This window comes from Lagopus muta, chromosome 1 (assembly GCF_023343835.1).
Source record: "Lagopus muta isolate bLagMut1 chromosome 1, bLagMut1 primary, whole genome shotgun sequence".
In the NCBI taxonomy this organism is placed as follows: Eukaryota; Metazoa; Chordata; class Aves; order Galliformes; family Phasianidae; genus Lagopus; species Lagopus muta.
The window spans coordinates 146,535,446-146,557,067 of record NC_064433.1 but is presented as its reverse complement, the minus strand read 5'-3'; the positions used below and the strand labels follow the sequence as shown (position 1 = coordinate 146,557,067).

The 21,622-nt window shown below is 36.5% G+C and overlaps 1 protein-coding gene across 1 annotated transcript in view; it reads left to right on the top strand.

The window, feature by feature from the left end:
- GPC5 (glypican 5) overlaps window positions 1-21,622 on the top strand; it is a gene marked incomplete at its 5' end in the record, with an annotated part of 595,457 nt that overhangs the window by 64,812 nt on the left and 509,023 nt on the right. Inside the window, 2 exon segments of the mRNA XM_048963011.1 lie at window positions 10,501-10,881; window positions 11,421-11,482. Coding sequence (XP_048818968.1) covers window positions 10,501-10,881; window positions 11,421-11,482 — 443 coding nt within the window.

Here is a 21,622-nt window from a genome sequence, read left to right as displayed (position 1 = left end):
TTATTTCCTGTCTGCTAAATAAAAAAACAATACTGCTGTCACTATTAGTCCAAGTAATTGATTTCCTTCAGAGAAGTATTCTTAACACATTATTTGAAAATGCAATCATTTTTCTTGTCAGCATTGGACTCCCTCTAGCTAGCATCTCATACTCAGTTTTTCATTTCTGGACAGAATGAGTGAGAAATCACCAAGTTCCAGCAGCACACAACATAAATGAATTTCCTGTGTTTGGCAATCAAAGATGAGACACAATAGAGCACTCACTCTCTTTCACACACACACACAAGAAAAAAAAAAGAAAAGATCAAGAGCTGGTAACATCAATAAACAATGGTTTCCCTATCTCTGTGAACACTATGAGATTTCCAAGCTCATTCTCCCCTCTGGCCTTTGAGATCAAGGATCAGAAAATGATTACGTGATAAAGCAGAAATAAATGGTCCAACCCAGCATTGACTTGCATCACTTTTCTCAAAGGAGCATAGAAACTGTTACCTGGTAATTTTTCTTCTTGTTTGAAAACCATTATCTGTGGAGCGTTAGTGGAACCAGGCTATTTATTCTATTCTATGTCACAAAAGAGACCATTGTCTGAGGCAGATGAATGCCACAACCTTGGCTACACTTACACATTAACAATATAGTATGCTGTGTCAGACTTTCCATTGATGCACATAACTGGTTGTCGTAATGTCTTTGGGATATTAGCTTTTAAATAACAGTCTCCCTCAGGAAAGATAGAAGTGATGATCAGAAAAGGAAATTCTCTGAGAGATTAGATGAGCTGCTTTCTCTATCTTCCATTAAAGATAAAAGCCTCTGCTGACCAAAGTGGTAGTGGAACTTAGGGTATTCTCTGGATTCTTTCTAAGTTAGAAAAATCAGATAGATACAAAAAGGCTTAACTTCATCTTCAGCATGCTAGGGTTCTGTTTAGAAAGGTCTGTGTAGAAAACTTAACTTAGTATATCACTGTTCCTCAAAAACTCTAGTATCATTATTTAATATTCAGTGACTCCCTGCTTTCAAGTCTTGCTCTTCTGGATGTTTTGGTCTTTGACTTTGCTAGAGAAATTAACTGAAGTTTATTTTTTAGGACAGGAAATTTCTGCACAGCTAGATTTTTTCCCAGCACAGATGAGGGAATGAGGTGGTCATACAGCCAGACCAGGAAAAAATAATGAATGCATGTGGAGATAAAGATATTCAGAATACCTAATTATAGGTGGATTTTTTTAGAACTAATAGTGTAGTCAAGTAAGTCAATTCACATTGAACTTCATGGAAATAATTGTTTGCTGGGAAAAGGTAATTTCAATACGAACAGCACCATACAGACTTCTGTTTTTGTTGTTGTTGTTTATTTGTTTGTTTTTCTTGTTTTATTTTCCCAGTTACCTATTACTAGGGAATGCATCAGTATGGTGTAATGAATTTCTAAAGAATTTTAGGAAATTTGTATTAACAATCTGCTACATCCGTGCTTTGGAGAACACACATATTATTACGTTCCTAAATGGCCAATGGTTGATCATTATATCAAGCAACACATACATTAAAGTTAAAAATAAAATACATTGCTGGTAGATATAGCTAAATAATTACAAAATGCTAAACCTACTAATATACGTTTAACAAGATATCACTGACTTAGTTGGATGCATTTAATAGGATCTAAGTAAGAGCTTCCTCTGCAAATTCTTGAATGCAGTGTTTCATGGTTTGACTGGATGCATCATCAACAGTAGCATACTTATTTATGCCAGACAAAATCAATGCACCGGTAGGAGGAGATTTTGCCAGTATTTTTTTTTTCTCCCTTGTGATTCCTGAAGTTTGGGAAATCTTTGCTGGAAGTAATTAATTTATGCAATTGGTTAGATCTTTTGGGCTTCATCAGGAGTTAGCACATAATCAGGTAGGAGGTAAAATTATGTTTCGTAACTGCATTAGTCATCTGGACTTGAAGGCCCTTGAAAAATTAATTTAACAGCCAAAGATTCCCAAATAATGGAGAAACCTTTTTTTTACGTCATACACTAATTCAAAGAAAATATATTTGTGGCTATTGAAGACCCATGAGGTAGGTAGGTAGCTAGGTACTAAATTTACCTAGCACTAAACCTGATTGAATTTGCAGACTACGAGTGGGATTAATCCTTTCTAATTTTAGCTAACTACAAAGTAGCTAAACGACTATCTAATCTATCACCACATTTATGTTCAGCGTAGTTCATGAAGAAATAAAAGCAAGTCAGGTGCAATTCATTCCATCCTAAGGTCGATGGCTGCCATAATCAGGATGAATTGCCCTTCAGAGGTGCCTGTCTGATTGGAAACTATGACTTGCACGGTTAAAGCATTTATTTAATTAATCAGTATTGCTAAATTTGCTTCAGAGATAGAATATGAGGAGTCTGTCTGAACCCACTGACATAGTAGGGTATACAAAGTACTCCACTTCTACATGGCTAATGTGAAATGAATCTTGTGTTATACTTTGAAAACAAAACAAAGCAAAGCTGACACTTCAGTAGAAATTTCTTCACAGTCATGGTGCTAAAATTACAATTTTTAAATGTATTGAAAAGGCAAAATATTGTTTTACTGTTTTTTGTTTTTTTTTTAATCTATCCCCGAACATTATTAGTGGCAAATTCTCATTGCAGAATTGTCCTACATATACCTATGTAAACTGAGCTATCAAAGAGAAATTTTAAAAAATTAATCATTTTTTGTTTGTTTCATTTTAATCACATAAAGCTATAGATTTGAGAGGATTGTAGCAACAAGGTATTAATGTGGCACGAAATAAAGTCCTACATCAACAATTAAAAGACATAAAGTCATAGTTTTAGCTTTTTAAACTGTGTTGCTATTTATTGTAAATTTTGAAAAGTGAAAACCAGTATGGACCAAGAAGCACAATTCATTCTATGCAATTGTAAGAGAAAAAAAAAGTATTTTAGAATAGATTCTACCGTTTTTCACTATTTCCCTAACTCCTTCTTTGTATGTGCTGTCTATGAAGATATATGAGTATAATATGAGTTTTCACAGCCCTGTATCTGCTCAGTGTAGTAGTTTATGTTATGGTGTAGTTTTTTACAAGAAAAATAGTTATGGCTATCATATTTTCTCAGGTAAATGGAATTTATCTAAGTGCCCTTTTTCCAGTTTATTCACAGTTTATTCACGACGGTTCTTGCAGTGGTACTTTCTTCTATGCTTCCTAAATGACTAATGATTGTTGCTTATGTTGTACTAGTTGTTCTGGAAGCTAGAGGAATATAAGGGACAAGGCTCAGGTGGCTATTATCATGAGCCCAAGCAACACCAGCCGATTGCCCAGGTAGTTAAAGCAAGGGTGGAGCTGGGTGTCCCTTCCCTTAATTCAGCTGCTGTCTCAACCACTTCTGGACAAGTCCAGAACAGTGACCAAGAAACAGTCAGTTAATGGGAGGAGGCCTGGTGTCACCTGCTTTTATTTGGCTGGTGTCAACCAATCCCAAACTTGGAGCCAATTACAGCTATCAATAGGGGCTGGTGGGACTATCCTTTCCCTTCTTGCTTTGATATTAAAAATAGGGTCTGAAGGGGGTGAGGGAGATGGTCCTTCTCACTTCTGCTTACTTTCTTTGTTCTGTGCTACATCAAACATTTCTGGTGGCATGCCTGATGCTGCAAAAAGGATTGGTGATTTCTTTTCCTTTCTCTCTCTCTTTCTCTCTCTCAAAGTTTTCAAGTAATGCAAAGCTTACTTGAATTTCCTCTAAAACCACACAGCTTTAGTAGATATAATTGTGGGAAGGCTAATGCACATAGGATAACTGGTTGGGTTGTTTTTTTTGTTTGTTTGTTTGTTTTTGTTTTTTTTTAATGTATGGACCTTGAATGTCATTTCACCTTAATCTGTCTGGGGAGATTTGCAAATCTGGTTATCCCTTCCTCCATCCCTTAATAGGTAGGATGTGAGAAGGAGAAAGGAATCCCTTCCAATGACATTTGCTTCAAGACAAATTATAGCTTCTGTAGGTGGTTTGTTTCCTCAAGGACAGTCCTCCAGCAGTTGTCACTGGTTTGGGAGTTCTTCTTAAACCACTGGTAGCAGTACACAGTGCCTTGAGAAAGAGCAAGTTGTTCCTGTATCTCCACCATAAATGTAATCTGAAAAAAAAGTGAGGAAGGATATTTTTTTCACAAGTGAAAATTGCTGTAACATTTAATATGCACAAGCTTGTGATATGAACTTCTGGTCCCAGAAGAGAATAGCAGGGCATGTCTAAGAATCTCAGGCTACTGAGAAGTTCCCTGACTGTTCAACAATCTCTTCTTTTCACTGTATATTTTTTGCTAATTTGGAAATGTGTTCCTTGCATACAGTCGATAAGAAGGCAATATGCAGTTTTCTAGAGAGATTGTTTTCATGGACATGTGTCATGGTTTTGTGATTTTTGGTTTTCGGTATTCATCACATCATAGCATCATGTGGGGCACTGGGAGTTTAACTGTTAATGCTCAAGTTCTGGACACCTGCCCAGAAGAGAAGAAGAACTACATTCCCCAGGGGACTCTGTGGTCATGGAGAGGAGATATAACTCCAAGCAAGGTCACCTGATGCGCTCTTTTTCGTCTGCTCTTCTTCGTTGACTCTCCTGCTGTCTGTGTAATACATCATCTTCTTGTGAAACTGGATTTAGGTGATGGTTAAAAGTTGTCTGCTAAATTGATTGGAGAACAGGGTCGTCACCCTGTATGTTTAGTAGAGGACACAACTTTTACTGCTTTTCTACCACAGACCTCTTTGTCCAGCAGTTTCAGGAGGATATGGGAATGCTGAGGATGGAGACAAAAACACTGCACACTTCACTTGTAAGAGGAAGGCAGAAAGATATTTATTGATATAAAATAATGTGGTAATTTCAACAATGATTACAGCAACTTACCAGGATTCAAAATGGCTATCTGCTGCACAGAGGGTGAGGGGTGCATAAAGAATCTGAGATCAAAGCTTAGGAAGGTAGTATAGCTTAAAAACAATATATAACTTACTGAGGGTCTGTTGGCAAGGTGTTACCACATCCCGGGTGAATCTCTGCAGAGGTGTTAAACAACCTTGAGAGGTCTTCCTAATCAAGGGGAGATTCTGGTGTACAGCCAGCTGCTTGCAAAAGGAACTCTCAGAGGGCTTCCTGCTTTGCTTGCTATTTATAAGGAAAGATAATCCACTCACAGTCGTACAAATTAGAACTGGATCTGTTGAACTAGGTGTCTGTTATCAGTTTTCTGAGCACACAGTTTTAGAAAATATGGCAGCTGTTAACTGTCTCAGTGAAAACCTATTGTTATGAGGCATAATAACAAGGTCTTCTGCACCTCGTATGCACTAAGCCTTGGGCATGATGATGAGGCTGAGTGGGGAAGCAAGGAGTGCACCATCACAAGGGGATGGAGAGCTTTCTGGAAAACTGGAGTATGCCAAAACATACAGTTATATACACTGTGTTTTAGGAGTGTCCTCTGTAGAGTCTGCAGAATCACGCAGGTTATCTTGGAAATAATTAATAGAGGTGACCTGAAACTTGTCTAGGATTAAGCTTTAATTGTGAGTCCTGCAGTCAAATTCTCTCCTTATACCACTTTAATGCAGTGAGCTTGTTACTCGTTACTGGTCGGAAGGTTTAGAAATGTGCAAAATATTGGAAGTGCAATCTAATGTAATGTTACAAATAAATCACCTTAATTTAGTGTCTTAGAAAATTACATTTTTTCAGATAGAGAGATTCTGCATGTATTTATTGCAGTTGCTGTCAATGAGTGATCCTTTTGGAATTCTGGCTTATTTCTGGATGTTTTAGCTTTCAAGTGTTGGCATTTACATTATGTATGACACATTTTTTGTAGTGGTATTCTGGAAAAGAGTCATGTTCAAAGGTGGGGAGACTGATAAATGACACCACATTTTCATGACAGAGTTTACATATGAAGAGTGATTGAAAATATGAGAGTCTCTGCTTGTTAAGTCACTGATAGTCAAATAGTATTAAAATTCATCTGTCTGCAAAACAAAAAATAGCTTCCATTATGTCCAGCACTCTTTGTCATCTTTTGTGTTTTGGTTATTAATGCAGAATCAAAATAGAGATGCAGAAGATAAAAGAATTTAGTTGATAATTCAATTTTTTTTTTTAATTTTTTTTTTTTTTTTTTTTTGAAATTGCCTCTTTTACTGGAGGAACATGTATTTAAATATGTACATTTAAAAGTGTATCACTTTGGCCAACATTAAACTCAACGTAGCCTTCACAAAGAAGTGAGACACGACTTGCAACTTACTGAGGCATATTGTTCGGCTTTTGTACAAGATGCATTTTCTTTAAAAGTTCTTTACCTTCACAAGAAGTGCATTCAGTGTTACAGATTGCATTGATGCAGTTGGTATTAGATGAATAATTTTATTAAATTTTAAATCAGATCTAGTTACAGGAAAGTCTCTGGACAGACAGATATCTGGAAGAAACAGTTTGATCTGGTTTTGCGCAGTGGAAGTTCAGATGTAGATACTATAAGTTAATCCTAAAGAAATTGTAGAAATAATATAGAAGACAGAAGTAGATGTCAATAGTACAGAAGTTACAAGTAAATATGTAATTAAGATAACCTTGGTCTACAAGAGAAATAATAAAACTAACGATGATTACTATAATAATGGTGGATTGCTGGGCTTGACACCCTCAGCAATCTCTGTAGTAAATTGATAGAGGCATGATTCATCTTCTCATAAACATCTAAAGTAAGATGAATCACAGTTTAAACATCCCCATTACTTTCCACTGTTGGAAAAAAAAGAGGATATGGTATTTAGTTGAGGTGATGGCTGAGATGAATCAGAACCCTGTGAGCTTGCGTGAGAGGTCTGATAAGGTGATGTTATGTTTTACTGCCCTTTTCCTTGTGGGTTTTGGGTTTGGCAGTTGTCCTTGTAAATTTCATTGCTTTCATCTGTATTGGCATCCATTCATTCAAACTCATTTATGAACTATATAAATTGGTAGGCACAGTAGTATGCCTTATACTTTGTACTACAAAGATATATTAGGTATTAATAACTGACATCACAGTATCAATTACTCTAGGATTGTGATTTTATAAATCATATTCTCATACAGGGTGATCAAAAAATGCAGAAGAGCAAAATGTTCTCATGTGTTCTGCCAGATTTTACTGCAAATATTTAATTCTTCTAAAGACCAGATGTCACCACATAGCTGAAGGACTTCTTTGCATAGTTATGAGGCAGCACTGTCAGGATGTAAAGGATTTTCACTTGTCAAATACACTCTGTCATGTACATGAGTAATTATCTTTGGATGTGTAGAGGTAGAGAAAGGTTGAAAAGGGCAGTTGTTTGTTTGTTAAACAGAAAAGTAAGCATTTTACACTATTTAGTTTAATTCCAGGCTGAAATATTTAGAAGCCAAACACAAAAAAAATATCAAATTGAGAAGCAGCAGTGAAACGCTGTTCAGTAGGGACAAGCTGGGGCCAAACTAATTTCCTTCTATGTCAGGGAACCAAACTGGGAGTATGCGATAAGCAGAGATGTAAAGTAACATCTTTAAGTGTTAACCTGACTTCACATGTTCTCCAAACTAATCACTCTCTCTATAATTAGAGAAGGAGCGTGATTTGTCTTATTTCCATGTGGACACCTAAACTAGTTCAGATGAATCATGCCTGTTCCTCTCTGCTGGTTAACTGAGATGCAGACATCTGCTGTGGAACTTAGGTGAGTGTTTGCAACGAGGTGGAGAAGATCTAATCTGAAATACTTACATAGAGGGAGAAGTAAATAATTTCTTTACATTGGTGTGAATATACAAGAGGATGTGAAGCAGTGGAACAGTTTTCCTGGACATTGTGGCCTCCCTGAGCTTTTTTCTTTATTTTAAGAATAGGTTAAATAAATATGTTGAAATATAAGACTATAGATACAATTGTACTTGTCCTATGTTCCAAATATATATTAGAGAACATTTCACATTTTTCCTGGCCTTCTGTTTCTGTTATTTAGCAAGATTAATTCCAGCTCTCATAAGCTAGGTTAGACAGTTGGAAAGGGGATATGACAGTAACCATTCAGTTTTGAGTCATGCAAGATATGTGCACCCCTTGTCACATGCATGATGGAGCAGAATCACATAATGGAGTGGAAATCGCAGTGGGACTATAGTTTGGAAGAGACATATTCACAGCAGTTCTTATCTCCAGCTCCTTCTTGGAAATCATTACATGCTTGAGAATGTATTAACTGTCAGGGCTGCAACAGAACTTGCAAAACGTGTCTTAGCAGAGAATCTACAGAAAGGGTGAAAGGCTGTGAGCACCTCCAGTGAAGCTGATAGTAAGAATAGATAATGGTGCTGTATACCATGGTCTCTCTAAATGTAAAACATGTAGCATGAAAAAAAAATGAAGAAGAAGAAAAAAGATTTTCTTCTTCTATATTTGGGTGGGATTTGGTGAAGATTAAAAAGCATTAAAATATAAAGCTCAAGGGAATAATTACACAAACCCTTAGTTGCATAATTATTCATACTACAGTAAACATTATTGATTTACATTTAAATTTAACATCTACTGTTCTTGGCACTACTGCAGGAGCTCTAATTAAACATTAATAGTCATTAAAAAGCACTTTGCCAACAAACATCTGGTAGTAATTTAGGAGATAAACTCATGCAAAATCTTAATAGTTGATTAAAGGAATTTTGAGTACTAGATTTCATCTTGGCAACTATGTTTACTACCAGAAATCCTGGGTTTGATTTCTTTTTCAATGATGCCATGAGACCAGATAGCTAGAATGAAAAATGAACTGGGATTTCTCCTTGGCCAGGGCCATTCTACCAAATGCAAATTAAAAGAAATGCAGTAGCTCCCCTAATAAGCTCAGGAAGAATGATCCTTTTGCCAGATCAATATTCAGGAATAAAAAACAAGATTTTTTTTTCCTCACTTTGCATTGTAATAGTAAATGAGGAATATGTATAATTTTATGTCTTCTATGAAAGCCACTAATCTACTGGTTTTAATGTGATTTCTTTATAGTTTAGAATTATCTATGTCTCTCAGTAACAGAAATGCTAAAGGAACTGAATGATAGATACTGTTACTGAAAAAAAAGCCCTTTTAGTCTTACAGTTATTTTACATCACTTTATGATCACTTTGTTAAATATGCTATTGTCAACAAAAAAAAACCAAACATATACAGGTAGAAGAATCCACTGAATAAATGTAGCATGTAAATGTAAAAAGTGTTCATCTACTTTATTTTTTTTCTCTAGTCTTATGTTTTTATGTTTGTTAACTAAATTAGGAGATAATACTGTTCTTTCAAAAATTAATGAGTTGATACATTGACAGTTGTGATTTTTGATTTAGGAATGCACAAATCATTAACTTCAGCAAAAGAAAAATAAAACTGCATATTACCCATGGTAAATAGTAGACATCACAACACAGTAATGCTACAGAAGGTATCCATAGGATACTGTATTGTGGTTATAACGAAAATCTCATAGAGAATGGAACTAAGAGTCACTGAGAATCTGTGTGCCTGTGAATTAAAGAAGCAGTTAAAAACAAGTGAGCATTTAATAACATTGAAAAGAGCTTGTCTGGGTCATCCTGGTTGTATTTAAGATGTTTTTTATATGTAATAGTTTTATACAGATAGAAAACTTACCACTTATTTTATGTGGTTCAGTAATTAAGATATTAGATAGATGATGATGTTAACTTTGGCCTATAAACATACAGAAACGCAGTTTTAAATCTATGCTATGCACGTGGTATGGAATCAGCATAACTTGATAGTCATTGAAGTCTCTGATAGTGTTGTAAATGATAGTTTGCCATTGTAAATGTTCACAAGGAACTGTTCAACGTTTTAAGTAAATGTAGGTCTGCTTTACGCTGTTATTTTTCAAGCTGATGGAGGACAAAACAAACCTCTGGAATAGTTATAGCAGTTATAAAGCAGGACACATGCCAGTAGAATAATCCCAAGTAACAAACTGTAGGAAAAAAAGTCCTAAAATGACAATTAAAAGCATGTTGAAGTATCATATACTTCCTAGAAAGGCACAAATGCGGGAAAAAAGAAAAGGAAAAAGGAAAGGAAAAAGGAAAGGAAAAAGGGAAGGGAAGGGAAGGGAAGGGAAGGGAAGGGAAGGGAAGGGAAGGGAAGGGAAGGGAAGGGAAGGGAAGGGAAGGGAAGGCAAGGCAAGGCAAGGCAAGGCAAGGCAAGGCAAGGCAAGGCAAGGCAAGGCAAGGAAAGGAAAGGAAAGGGAATGTGTATCTCCTCATAAATTCTAAGAGTCTTTGCAAAAATGTTTTCAGGATAAATGAAAAGTAAAAACAATCCTTGCGTGATTGCTTTAAGTTCTTATGCTAATTTCTGATTACTTAAACCTTTTTTTTTTAATTACAGAAACCTTTGAAATGCTCATCAAACTGTCTGAGAATTACACAAGCACACTTTTCTGCAATGCATATAGAAACATGGCTGCTGAGGCTACTACACGTGTTCAGGAGTTTTTCACAGACATTGCACTCTTTGTATTTGGCACAGACATCAGTACAGAGGAATTTGTCAACAGATTTTTTGATACCCTGTTCCCAATGGTCTACAATCACATGGTTAACCCCTATCTGACTGATGTTACACTGGAATACTCACAGTGCCTCCAAATGGCAAGAAGAGATATGAGATATGAGCATGTGCCTCTGAACTTTCACTCACTTGTTAATGATGCTCTCATACAAGCTCATGTCAATGGACCAGAATTAACTGAGCAGGTAAGAAGCTGTTGTTAGCCATGCTTGGTGCATACGTGCCACCAAAAAGAGTCTCACTAAAAACTAATACTTGTTTGGCCATTTTTATAGCAATGCATATGTTTGTATCCAAATTCAGCTTTATTCAACAATGTATTTTTCCAACACTGCATTTTAATGTATTTTAATAATCTACATGAACTTCTTATTTCACATTATCTATTCATGAGTTTGGCATCAAGTACAGATTTCAACATTTTGAAATTATTTATAGTAAAGAATTTTCAAAATAAAAGAAGTTTAACCAGAGTTCTCTAAATATTTGAAGTAATATTGATTTTTTTGTTCTCATGAAGTCACAGCATTTTCAAAATTTTGGTAAAAGAAAATTTTGTTTCACAATCAAATGGAAACTTCAATTTCTTCACCCTTTTTGTTTAGAAGTACTTTGTATTCTTGCATGCAGATGTCACTGGCAGTGACATGCTCTTTTGGGGGGAAATACAGGTCGCGTCAGCTGACGGGTCAGTCATACTTAAAGGAGTACCACAACTTTCTTCCTTATTTGATTAGCTGAAGGGGAAACAGCTTCTTCTGCTAAGCAGCTGATACAAACTCTAGAACAACTTGACCTAGTATAACAGAGAATTCTTCATTTGTTACTGGGGTAAGATCTGCAGTCTGTTAAAATGGGTTTTTCATCCTGCTTGCAGTCAGTGACTAATAGGGATATTGTCCTTTCCTAGGAATTTCCCATTTCATCTACTTGAGTCTCATGCTGCTGAACTTTATTAAGAGAAACTGTGAATTTTGAAAAGATTTTTCACTAACATTTTGACTCAGAGGTGGCTCACTGATGTCTGTCTAATTCCAGGGCTACACATGCTTTTTAGAGATAGTCCCTGTTCCTCTCCAGATAGTTTATCTTTTACCCTACAGTTTTCAGGTTCGAGCTAAGAAAAACAAGTGAATACTCAAAGCTTAAAGGTCCTCTCTCTTGCTCTTCATATTGGGTCACTTGGTATGAAAAGAGCTCCCCTCTTAAGCTTTAAATTTGAATTTTGAATAATGTACCATAATTGCCCCAGATGTAATGACTCTTAAGACACTTGTGTTTTCAAAATGGAAGATTTCATTCTCCAAAATAATATGTTTCATTCAATTTTAATGAAAAATTAAATGGGTGAAGAGTTATATAGTCACTGTTTTGATTGATCTAAACCAAGATGCTTTGTTTTTATATTCCTAAAAATTTTATGCTTTCCTTCTTCCTTTTCTTTAGTAGACATAAGGAACAATAAATGTTCTTATTTTGTGCCAATATATTTGTTGGAAGATCATCTGTTGAATTCTGTTCCAGTAAGATCTTCTTATATAGAATTATTTCCAAACATTCATAACTAAAAAATTCATCTTTCACTGTTTGCATCAAAGACACATTTTTGACTATTCATAAACCCTTGTGGTATCCCTAACTTAATTTCTGTGTTACAGTTGATCAGTCTTTTCTCTCTTTCATTTGTAGTTCAGTCAGTAAGACTGTGAGGCATTGATCCCTTGAAACACAGTGATCTAGTTGGTCAGTACTGATCTGCTGAGTATGGCTTCAGTGTAGTTCAGATTTGCCCACGCATTAGGCTGATTCTGACATGGAATAAATATAGTCTTTCAACTTCCGTAGGAAGAGGATAGGAATTCTGTTGAAATTGGCTATCAATATTTATTTATTTATTTATCTGCAGAGTGACTCATGATCTGCTGAAAACTTAGATAATGCATTAGTGATCCTGACACAGGAAAGATGATTATGAGCCAGCTCACAATGGCTAACTTAGGCATTCAGCAGTCTCTGCATTTTTAAAACTGAATTTCATCACAATAACTTTTTTTTTTTTTTTTTTTTTTTTTGAGTTTCAAGGAAGTAGATAGAGAAATAAAAATGTTAAAATGCATGGAGATACACTATATGCATACGCAAATTTTAATGTAAGAATGTACATTGTATCCTGTTTGCTGATATATTTATTCATCTAGTTCTTCATAGAATCATATGTATGCTTGTAGATACAACTAAATGGGAAGTATTTCTTGCTAACATGTATGATCATCTGTATTCAAATCTAATGTACATTAAGTTGATCTGTGTGGTGTGAAAAGACCATTAATGCCTACATAACACAACAGCTTTCTATTCACTTTTCTGCTTAGGTCAGCAAAGCAGTGCCACATTGTCTACAGTTACAATCTGGGCTTGAACACCTCCAGGGAAGGGGCATCCACAACCTCTCTGGGCAGCCTGTTCCAGCACCTCACCACTCTCTCTGTAAAGAACTTCCCCCTGACATCCAACCTAAATCTTCCCTCCCTCAATTTAAAACCATTTCCCCTTGTCCTGCCATTATCTACCCTTTCAAGGAGTTGATTTCCCTCCTGTTTGTAGGCTCCCTTTAGGTATTGAAATGCTGCAATGAGGTCACCCTGCAGCCTTCTTTTCTCCAGGCTGAACAAGCCCAGCTTCCTCAGCCTGTGTTCATAGGGGAGGTGCTTCAGTCCCCTGATCATCTTCATGGCTCTCCTCTGGACCCTCTCCAACAGCTTTCTGTCTTTCTTGTACTGGGGGCTCCACACTTGAATGCAGTACTTCAGGTGAGGCGTCACAAGAGCAGAGTAGAGGGGGACAATGACCTCCCTGTCCCTGCTGGCCACCCTCTTTTGATGGAGTCCAGGATACCATTTGCTTTCCGAGCTGTAAGGGCACACTGCTGGCTCATATTAAGCTTTTCATTTATCAAGACCCCCAGGTCCATCTCTGCAGTGTTACCTCCATTCTGTTGTGTTAGATGTTGCATCACAGTCATAAGGCAGAAGGAAAAAGAGTTTTTAGTGAGATTTCTGAAGTTCTGGTCTGGATGGATCCTTCTGTCATTTCTGGCATGTATAGGTTAGTGGTAGAGTCTCATGTTTTGTTCCCCTTATGCATGGTTTAATAGCAGGGTTCCATGCCATGGAAGGGTAGGTTTCTCTGTCACTCACAGTGTGGTTCGATGGCAGCTTGAACCAGTCTCACCTGGGTTGCAGGTTCTGCTCTGGCACCGTGTTCAACATGTTTTTCCTTCCCCTTTCTCTGTGTGAATGGTGATTAGGCAGATGAAAGTTTACTTGGTGCAGGGGGAAGTCTGCCTTATCTCTGGTTTTGTTTCACTGCATGAGGACTTGTGCTATCATGCACTGGATAATGCAGCATGGAGGACCTGAGGGAAGGTGAAATGAGTTTGAGGCAAGAGCTGAAGGAAGAGGGGATGGGACCAGGAAATGAAAGAGCAAAAGAACAAGGCTTTGTAATTAAAATCTTTTCTCTAAATTAAACTTTTCATTAAAATATCATTCTTGAATGCCAAAAGATCAATGTTGTTTGAGATTAATGCTGAATAAAAGAGATGAAAAGAAATATTGATTAGTTGTTCATTATATATTCTAGGCACTCATGGTTTTTGGTATCTGGAGGAAAATTAAGTATGCGACCATGACGTGGAAAACTCTATATGCATACAAAGATGTGGGAATCAGGAACATAACAGAAAAAAATAAAATTATGTAACAGATTCCGATATTTCCTTAATGTGGAAGTGATGAACTTACGATGAAATTTTCTACATTCTTGCATTTATTTTTGTACGTAATACCAAGCCTACAAAAGTTTGGAATGGGGTTTTTAAAAGCAGCGTGTGCTCACGATGTTCTAACCTCTGTGGACTTGCACCAGATAGCTTTTGAAATAGTTCGAGATAATGAAAATGACAATTTTTTTGAAGTTTTGTCTTTTTTTTTTCCCCCATTTTAGTCTAATCCTGAAAGAAATTCAAAGTTATGTGTCTTCTGAAAATAGGCATGATTACATGGTATTGAAAGAGACTTTTGTCTTGCTCTCTTTTTTGTTTTTTAAATGTCATTCATACTAGAAAAAAAAAACAACATTTTTCTTGTATTATAGGATGCTGGCAGTAAGAAGTTAATAGACTATATTTATATCTTTTCTACCTTATTATTTTTGCTTGGAATGACTAGTTATAAACACATAAACAGCCCGAACTGCTGCAACAGTGACATGCTGAATTTCTTATTCCTATGACAAGAGCTATTCACAAACATTATCAATGAAATGCATTCTAATTTTTTCTGTTCCTGCTAGGGTCTGCTTTATGTAGCTACTTTTTATTGAAGCTTCTCTGATGAAAAATCACACAACCTTATTCAATACCATTATAGAAAATGAACTGTCTGTGTAAGTGCATTAAACCAATTAATTCCAGAGATTTGAAAAAGGAATAGGAAGAAGGTGATGAAAAACATGTTTTGATGATCTCAAATATGCACACAACATATACCTGCAAGCTATAGTATAATTGCAGTTTTATTTTGGAAGAAGAGTATGCATGACTACTGACGAAAGACCTGATAATAGTATTTCTAATTGTGGGAAGTACCATACCTAGATACTTAGTAACTTTTGTTGTTTATTAGATTCAGGCACTTAAAGAGATGCAAGAGGTGAGTGTCTTTTGAAGTAGTTGTTCTGTGAATCCACTGCTTTAGTATCTAAATCTGATTTATTTACTTTTTTATACCTCTAAACATGTCAGTACTATGCCTATTGCTTCCTACCTACTGCATTTTGATTTCTTCCTTACAGTGAGTTAGTCAATCATGAAATAAGTTCAGAAGCTACTTTAACATATTAGAAATAATATTTTCATTACCCTATTTTTAAGAGGTCTTGATATTTGAAAATGCTAATTATAAATCTGCTACATAAATCAGATCATGAAAGACATCTGAAATCCATCACTTACCCAAAAACAAAGTTGTAGGTATCACAAAGAGCTATATTCAGCCCACCTGAAGAGAAATTCTATATTAGATGCCTTTAAGAATACATAGTATAGTTAATCAAAAGTAGTTGTGGATTTGAAAAGAATCAGAGATACAATATTTTACCACAAGAGAAATATTAGGCTGTACTTCCAAGCTTTACTAATGTCTACACTTGATTTTGGCTTGAAAAACTCAAGAGTTAACCATCTAATGGAAATTCAGAGCAGAAGAACAGAAGAAAAATGATAAGCATTTTCATTAAAAATAAAGATTCAGGCAAATACAATAAAAGAGGAAAGTAGTAAACATTTCCTGTAAAACAATTCAGTCTGTCTAAATAAGACTGCCATATGAATATCTTCTATTACTACTTCCATATGCTTCAATGCACCTTAAAGTACATAAGCAGAAGAGATACACATTTGTTATTAAATACAGTGACTGTTTTACCTGTAACTTACTGTTGCTGGAGGAATCAGTAATCCATCATTCCCTGATTTTGAGGACTATGTATTAGAATGCTGCAAGATTTGTAAAGGCTTTGACTTTGCTTCTTTGTATTTCGTTACTGTGCTTCATGTCTTTAGCATCATTCAAACAGCTTTTAATTTTGGATTTTGAAATCTTTAAGAGGAAGTAATATGCATTTTCTCTTGTTACGTCGATCCTCTGATTCTTTTAATTTAAATGACAAATGTCATTTGGAATTGATATATTCAAGATTTTATTGTTTGTAAACTAAATATACATAATTAAAATGTTGTTCAAATGGTTTTATGAAATGGCATAGACTGATCTCAACTCTAGCTAAGAAGAAATAAAAGCATTAAAAACAAAAGGAAATTAAAAGAATTAATTAAATGAAAATACAATTTCACAGCCTAATTTCCCATACGTACTATAGCAAAACTAGCAGTTACTGTAAAGTAACCTGATCACATATTGTTTTACACATTAAGCAGATTACATAGAATTGTATAATTTATGACTGTTTTGGTTTATTATCAGTATTGTTTGTATTTAAACTGCAGATAAATTTCTTGATTGCATACAGTTTAGGTGCGCTTTATCTGATTGGAAGTAGGTAAGGTCAGACAAATATCTAGCTGGCTCTTCCAGTTGACTGCATCTATCTCTGATTCTCCAATTCATTTGCTCCTGTGTGTTCTAGCACTTCCAGGTGTGCAGGCAGAATCCCTTCCCCTTCTGAAGGAGTTCTGTAGTAAAACAATAGCAGCCTGAGGGCAGAGACTGTACCACATTCATATCCTAGACTTCCTTCTACACAAGCTCTTGCTCCTCTGTCATGACTACGGCTATTTTGTTTGGGGATCACTCACTCTCTCTGCACAAGAGAGCCTCATGTAACGCAAGTCTCCAGTTGCATTTGGCATGGGCAGAAAGGAGAATTGCTGTCAGTACTGGATGCAGAGCTCTGTATCTTATGATGGCCCTGCTCAGTTTCTCTTCACATACTTCAGCTCTGTGGCAAGTAGCAGTCAGGGTGACTGCAGGGAGGCAAATGATTCATTGCACACTTCTGTCATTGAATGGTCAAATCATACTTTCTATATAAGTATGCATGTATGTCCATGTAGTACGTATGGGGCATTGCTTGCACTTACTTCTGGAAAGGAAAACAGTTGTGTTTAACTCCAAACAAGGATTTTTTTTTTCTTTTTTATTTTTTTTTCTGAAATAGGATGCAAAGTATTAGGGAGAATGGGTGTGTGAGCAAAGATGGGGAGAGTGGATAGGTATCCTGAGGAAAATGTGCCCCCCATTCTGTCAACCTTCTGCTCTTTACAGGCTTACATTACAGCAGCAGTAGAGGAGACTAGACTTTGCCAAGTTTCACTGTCAGCAACATCCCATAGCTTATCAAGAATGTGGTGTACATTGCAGATGGGGTAAGTTGTAGCTGTTTTTAAGCACCTCATTGGCATCAACCAGGGAGAATCTGTTGCTGGTAAGAAAATATCTGTCACTGTGAGGGAGGGCAGGAAGGTGGCAGCTGGCAACAGGGGATCGGCAGAGTAGCCAGCAGCAGTTTGCACAGCCAGGCCGGAGGATGCTGCTTCCATCGGGGGAAACTACACTCATGGAAGGGGGCAGACACTACTGCTTTTCAGATCATGGTTAGAGACCACGTGATCTGACAGATACAGCAGCTGAAGTATCTTCTTTAGCTTATTCCTTCATTTTTTTTGAGATTATTTAGGATATAAACTACTTTTTTCACTTGTCCTTTTACTTCACTGCCTGTGCTATTTCCCTCTGATACCTTCTGATTATTTTAATGACAGTACAGTTTGATGACCCTATCTTTTCTGGTTTTATCCTTCCTTTTTGTTTATTTAAGTAGCTTATATTTACTGAGGTCTGAGGTCTGCGAACGTGGAGTAAGGACAAGAATAATGTTTGTATCTTAAGAAATTTGAAACATAGAATCACAGAATCATAGAATCACCAAGGTTAGAAAAGACTTTCGAGGGTATATAGTCCAAGAATCCACCTGTCACTAGTATTTCCCCACTAAACCATGTCTCTTACACATCTAGATGCTTTTTGAACACTTTCAGGGACTCAACCTCTTCTGTGGGCAACCTGTTCCAGTGCCTGACTACTCTTTTGGAGAAGAAATTTTTCTCAATATCCAACCTGAACCTCCCGTGGTGCAACTTCACTCCATTCCCTTTCATCCTATCACTAGTTATATGGAAGAAGAGGCCAACTCCCGCATTGCCACAACCTCCCTTCAGGTAGTTGTAGAGAGCAATAAGGTGTTCCCTGAGCCTCCTCTTCTCCAGACTGAACAATCACAGCTCCCTCAGCTGCTCCTCGTAAGACTTGTGCTCCAGATCCCTCACAGCTTTGTTGCTCTTCTCTGAACATGCTCCAGGGCCTCAATGTCTTATTTTCAGTGAGGGGCCCAAAACTGAATACAACACTCAACATGAACCTCACCAGTGCTGAGTACAAGACGACAATCACCTTCCTGCTCCTGCTGATGACATTATTTCTGCTACAAACCAGGATGCCAGTGACCTTCTTGGCCTTCTGGGCATACTGCTGGTTCATGTTCCACGGAGCATTGACCAACACCCCTAGGTCCATTTCTCCCACACAGTCTTCCAGCCACTCTGTTCCAAGCCTGTAGCAGTACCTGGGGCTGTTGTGGCCAAAGTGCAGGACCCAGCTCTTGGTCTTGCTGAAATTAGATGCTTAAGCTAGTGTCTTAGGCAAGGTTACAATTCCTCATACTCATAATTTTTGCATGAAACCTATGCATACTAATACAGTGCAAAACAACGTACAAAATTATTTGCAGTCCATTTCTGCATGTATTCAGGAAAATAAGTGCAAACAGAGCATGTAAAATTCTGATGCAAATTTTACAGAAAGTCAGTTTTAAAAGGAAAATACATTACAAGAAAAGAAATTCACATCTTCCCCATGCCAGGCAACCTGAAAGTGTGCTGTGGTAGCCTTTGACAAATGTTTTTACAAAAACTCTGAGAAAACTCGTGGAAAATGCTATTGTAAATACACATATGTATAAAGGATACATATTTAATGTATGGTTGTATAAAAAAAGTTAAGCAAAAATATGCACAAATGAAGTGAAAATATAAAGCACTGTTAGAGATTACTATATTGAAACATAATGTATTTTAAAACGACTTTAAGGCACTGATTTTCTGAGACATTTTTAGATGAGTATTAATAACAGAGAACATAAAAATATAAGTTAAAATAGGACTTTTGTGTGGAGGTTTTGCAGGGTGTTATATAAGTTTAGTGATATTGATAGACTAAATGATAGACAATTCATAAGTTTTTTCTAACTATAAAGTGAAATACAGAGGACACCATAGTTAAATTCTAATAAATCTAAATGTCTAATATAAACCAGTTTGAAAATATACACTTCTTCATAATCATCAACAAAGAGTGTGGAATGGCAGACATTGGTCTAAGGACTTTTGTATTAAGTATGAGTAACAGACTATGTTTATATAATTTCAATTTATGCAAAATAGGTCATTCCCTGGGACACTGCTTTTCCATTTTCCCATTTGTTTTTTCTTGCATCATCTCATTTGTTTCTGTAACACACAACACACTATATACTACCACTATAAATGCTCATGCTGTTTTACAGATTCTGTAACTAAGCCTAGTGTTTTCCAGATAAAGACAAAATACGTAAAAAACAGCATGGACATTTATAGTGCTACAATATTTAAAATGAAAGCAGTAGTAAACCTATCCCTTATCTCTTGTTTGTCAGAATCCCCATTGTGTACTTTGTACTGTAGAACTCTGCTTAAAATCTGTCTCTTTTTCCATTGTAATTGGTTTCTTTGCTGTAAATGCATAGAAAAAAGATTTCCAGCCATGGGTAAAATATTAGCAGAAGCAGTAATACATCCATAAGTACTATATATACATTATGCATCTTAGAAAAATATGTATTAGTGTATGATCCAGTCTTTTCATTTAGCAGGGCATTACTTCTCAAATGCAAACTAGAAAATAAAAGTAATGAATATTGTACATAATATTGGTAGTGTCTTTATTTTAAAGTTTATGATACAGTGTCAGACGTGGCAAACACTGGATGCACCTGTGTCTGTCAAGAATGTGTTAGAACATGAAACCATGCAACCATGGCTGTAGATTGCTACATTCATTTCTCTGGTTCTCAGAATCTGAGTGCATGGTGGCACAGCTTTCAATACTTGTTTCTAGCTGCGCCATTTCCACTTCTTTCAGTAGATTTTCATTTACGGAAATGAGAAAAAATCTATTTCTTATCTTTGAGAAAAGATTCAAGTCCAGTCTCAAGTTTGTGTCTCATACCTTCTTGAAACACCCTGTACTATTTTCAATCTATTTGCCAAATTGCCACGTTGATTTATACATGTCCCAGGAGGAGGATTTCTGGCAGGAACTGTGGCTCATGGGGGACCCACGCTGGAGCAGGGGAGGAGCAGGGGAGGGAGAGGCATGGAAGAATCATTATTAACTGACTGCAGCGCCCCTTTGCCAGTTGCCTGTGCTGCTGCTTGCCATAGGAGAGATGGAAGTGAAGTTGAGCCTTGAAAGAAGGGAGCTGGAGGGAAGGTGATTATAGTTTGCACTTTGTATGTCTGTCACTATCCTACTCTATTTTTAATTACCCAGTTTTGTGTTTTGCCAGTGAGGGTAATTGATAAGTGATTTCCCTGTCTTTACTTGAACCTTGGACTTTCCCATCTTATTTTGTCACCCTGTCCACTCAAGGAAAGGGAATGATAGAGCAGCTGGGTGTGGGTCTGCTAGACAGCCAATGTCAACCCATGGCTCCTGTCAACACAGACATGGCTTGGCAAGCAGCACTGAACAGTGCAGTTTTACATAAGGTAAATTCAGTATAGACTGCCAAGTATCTTGGTATATATTATGCATTCCTATTTAATGTGCTTAAATCAAGTTTACTTCACAGTTTGAATGACTTAGTTCATTAAGTTCTCTGCACTTCCGTATTAAAATTGAGATATGGGAAATATTAGAGACATCAATGCAAGTTTGGTTGTTTTTTTTTTGTTGTTGTTGGTTTTTTTGTTTTTTTTTGTTTTTTTGTTTTTGTTTTCCTTTGTTGGGTGTGTGTGGAGGGCAGTGAGGCAGGGAGCATTTGATAGGAAGTTAGGGAAAATTTAGGCAAAATGCACATCCAAAATGTTTGTATCCAGTTCTTTGTGTCTGCAGAAAAAGAAAAGAGGCTTTGCACTCCTTTCCACAAGGCAAGTAGGATGCATAAACAAGTGTAAAGGAAGAATTAAAATGAGAACTTTCTGTAGGCTGTCTTATTTTCTTTTTTTTTCTCTACTCTTTTATTCTGAAAAAGAAATGGAGCA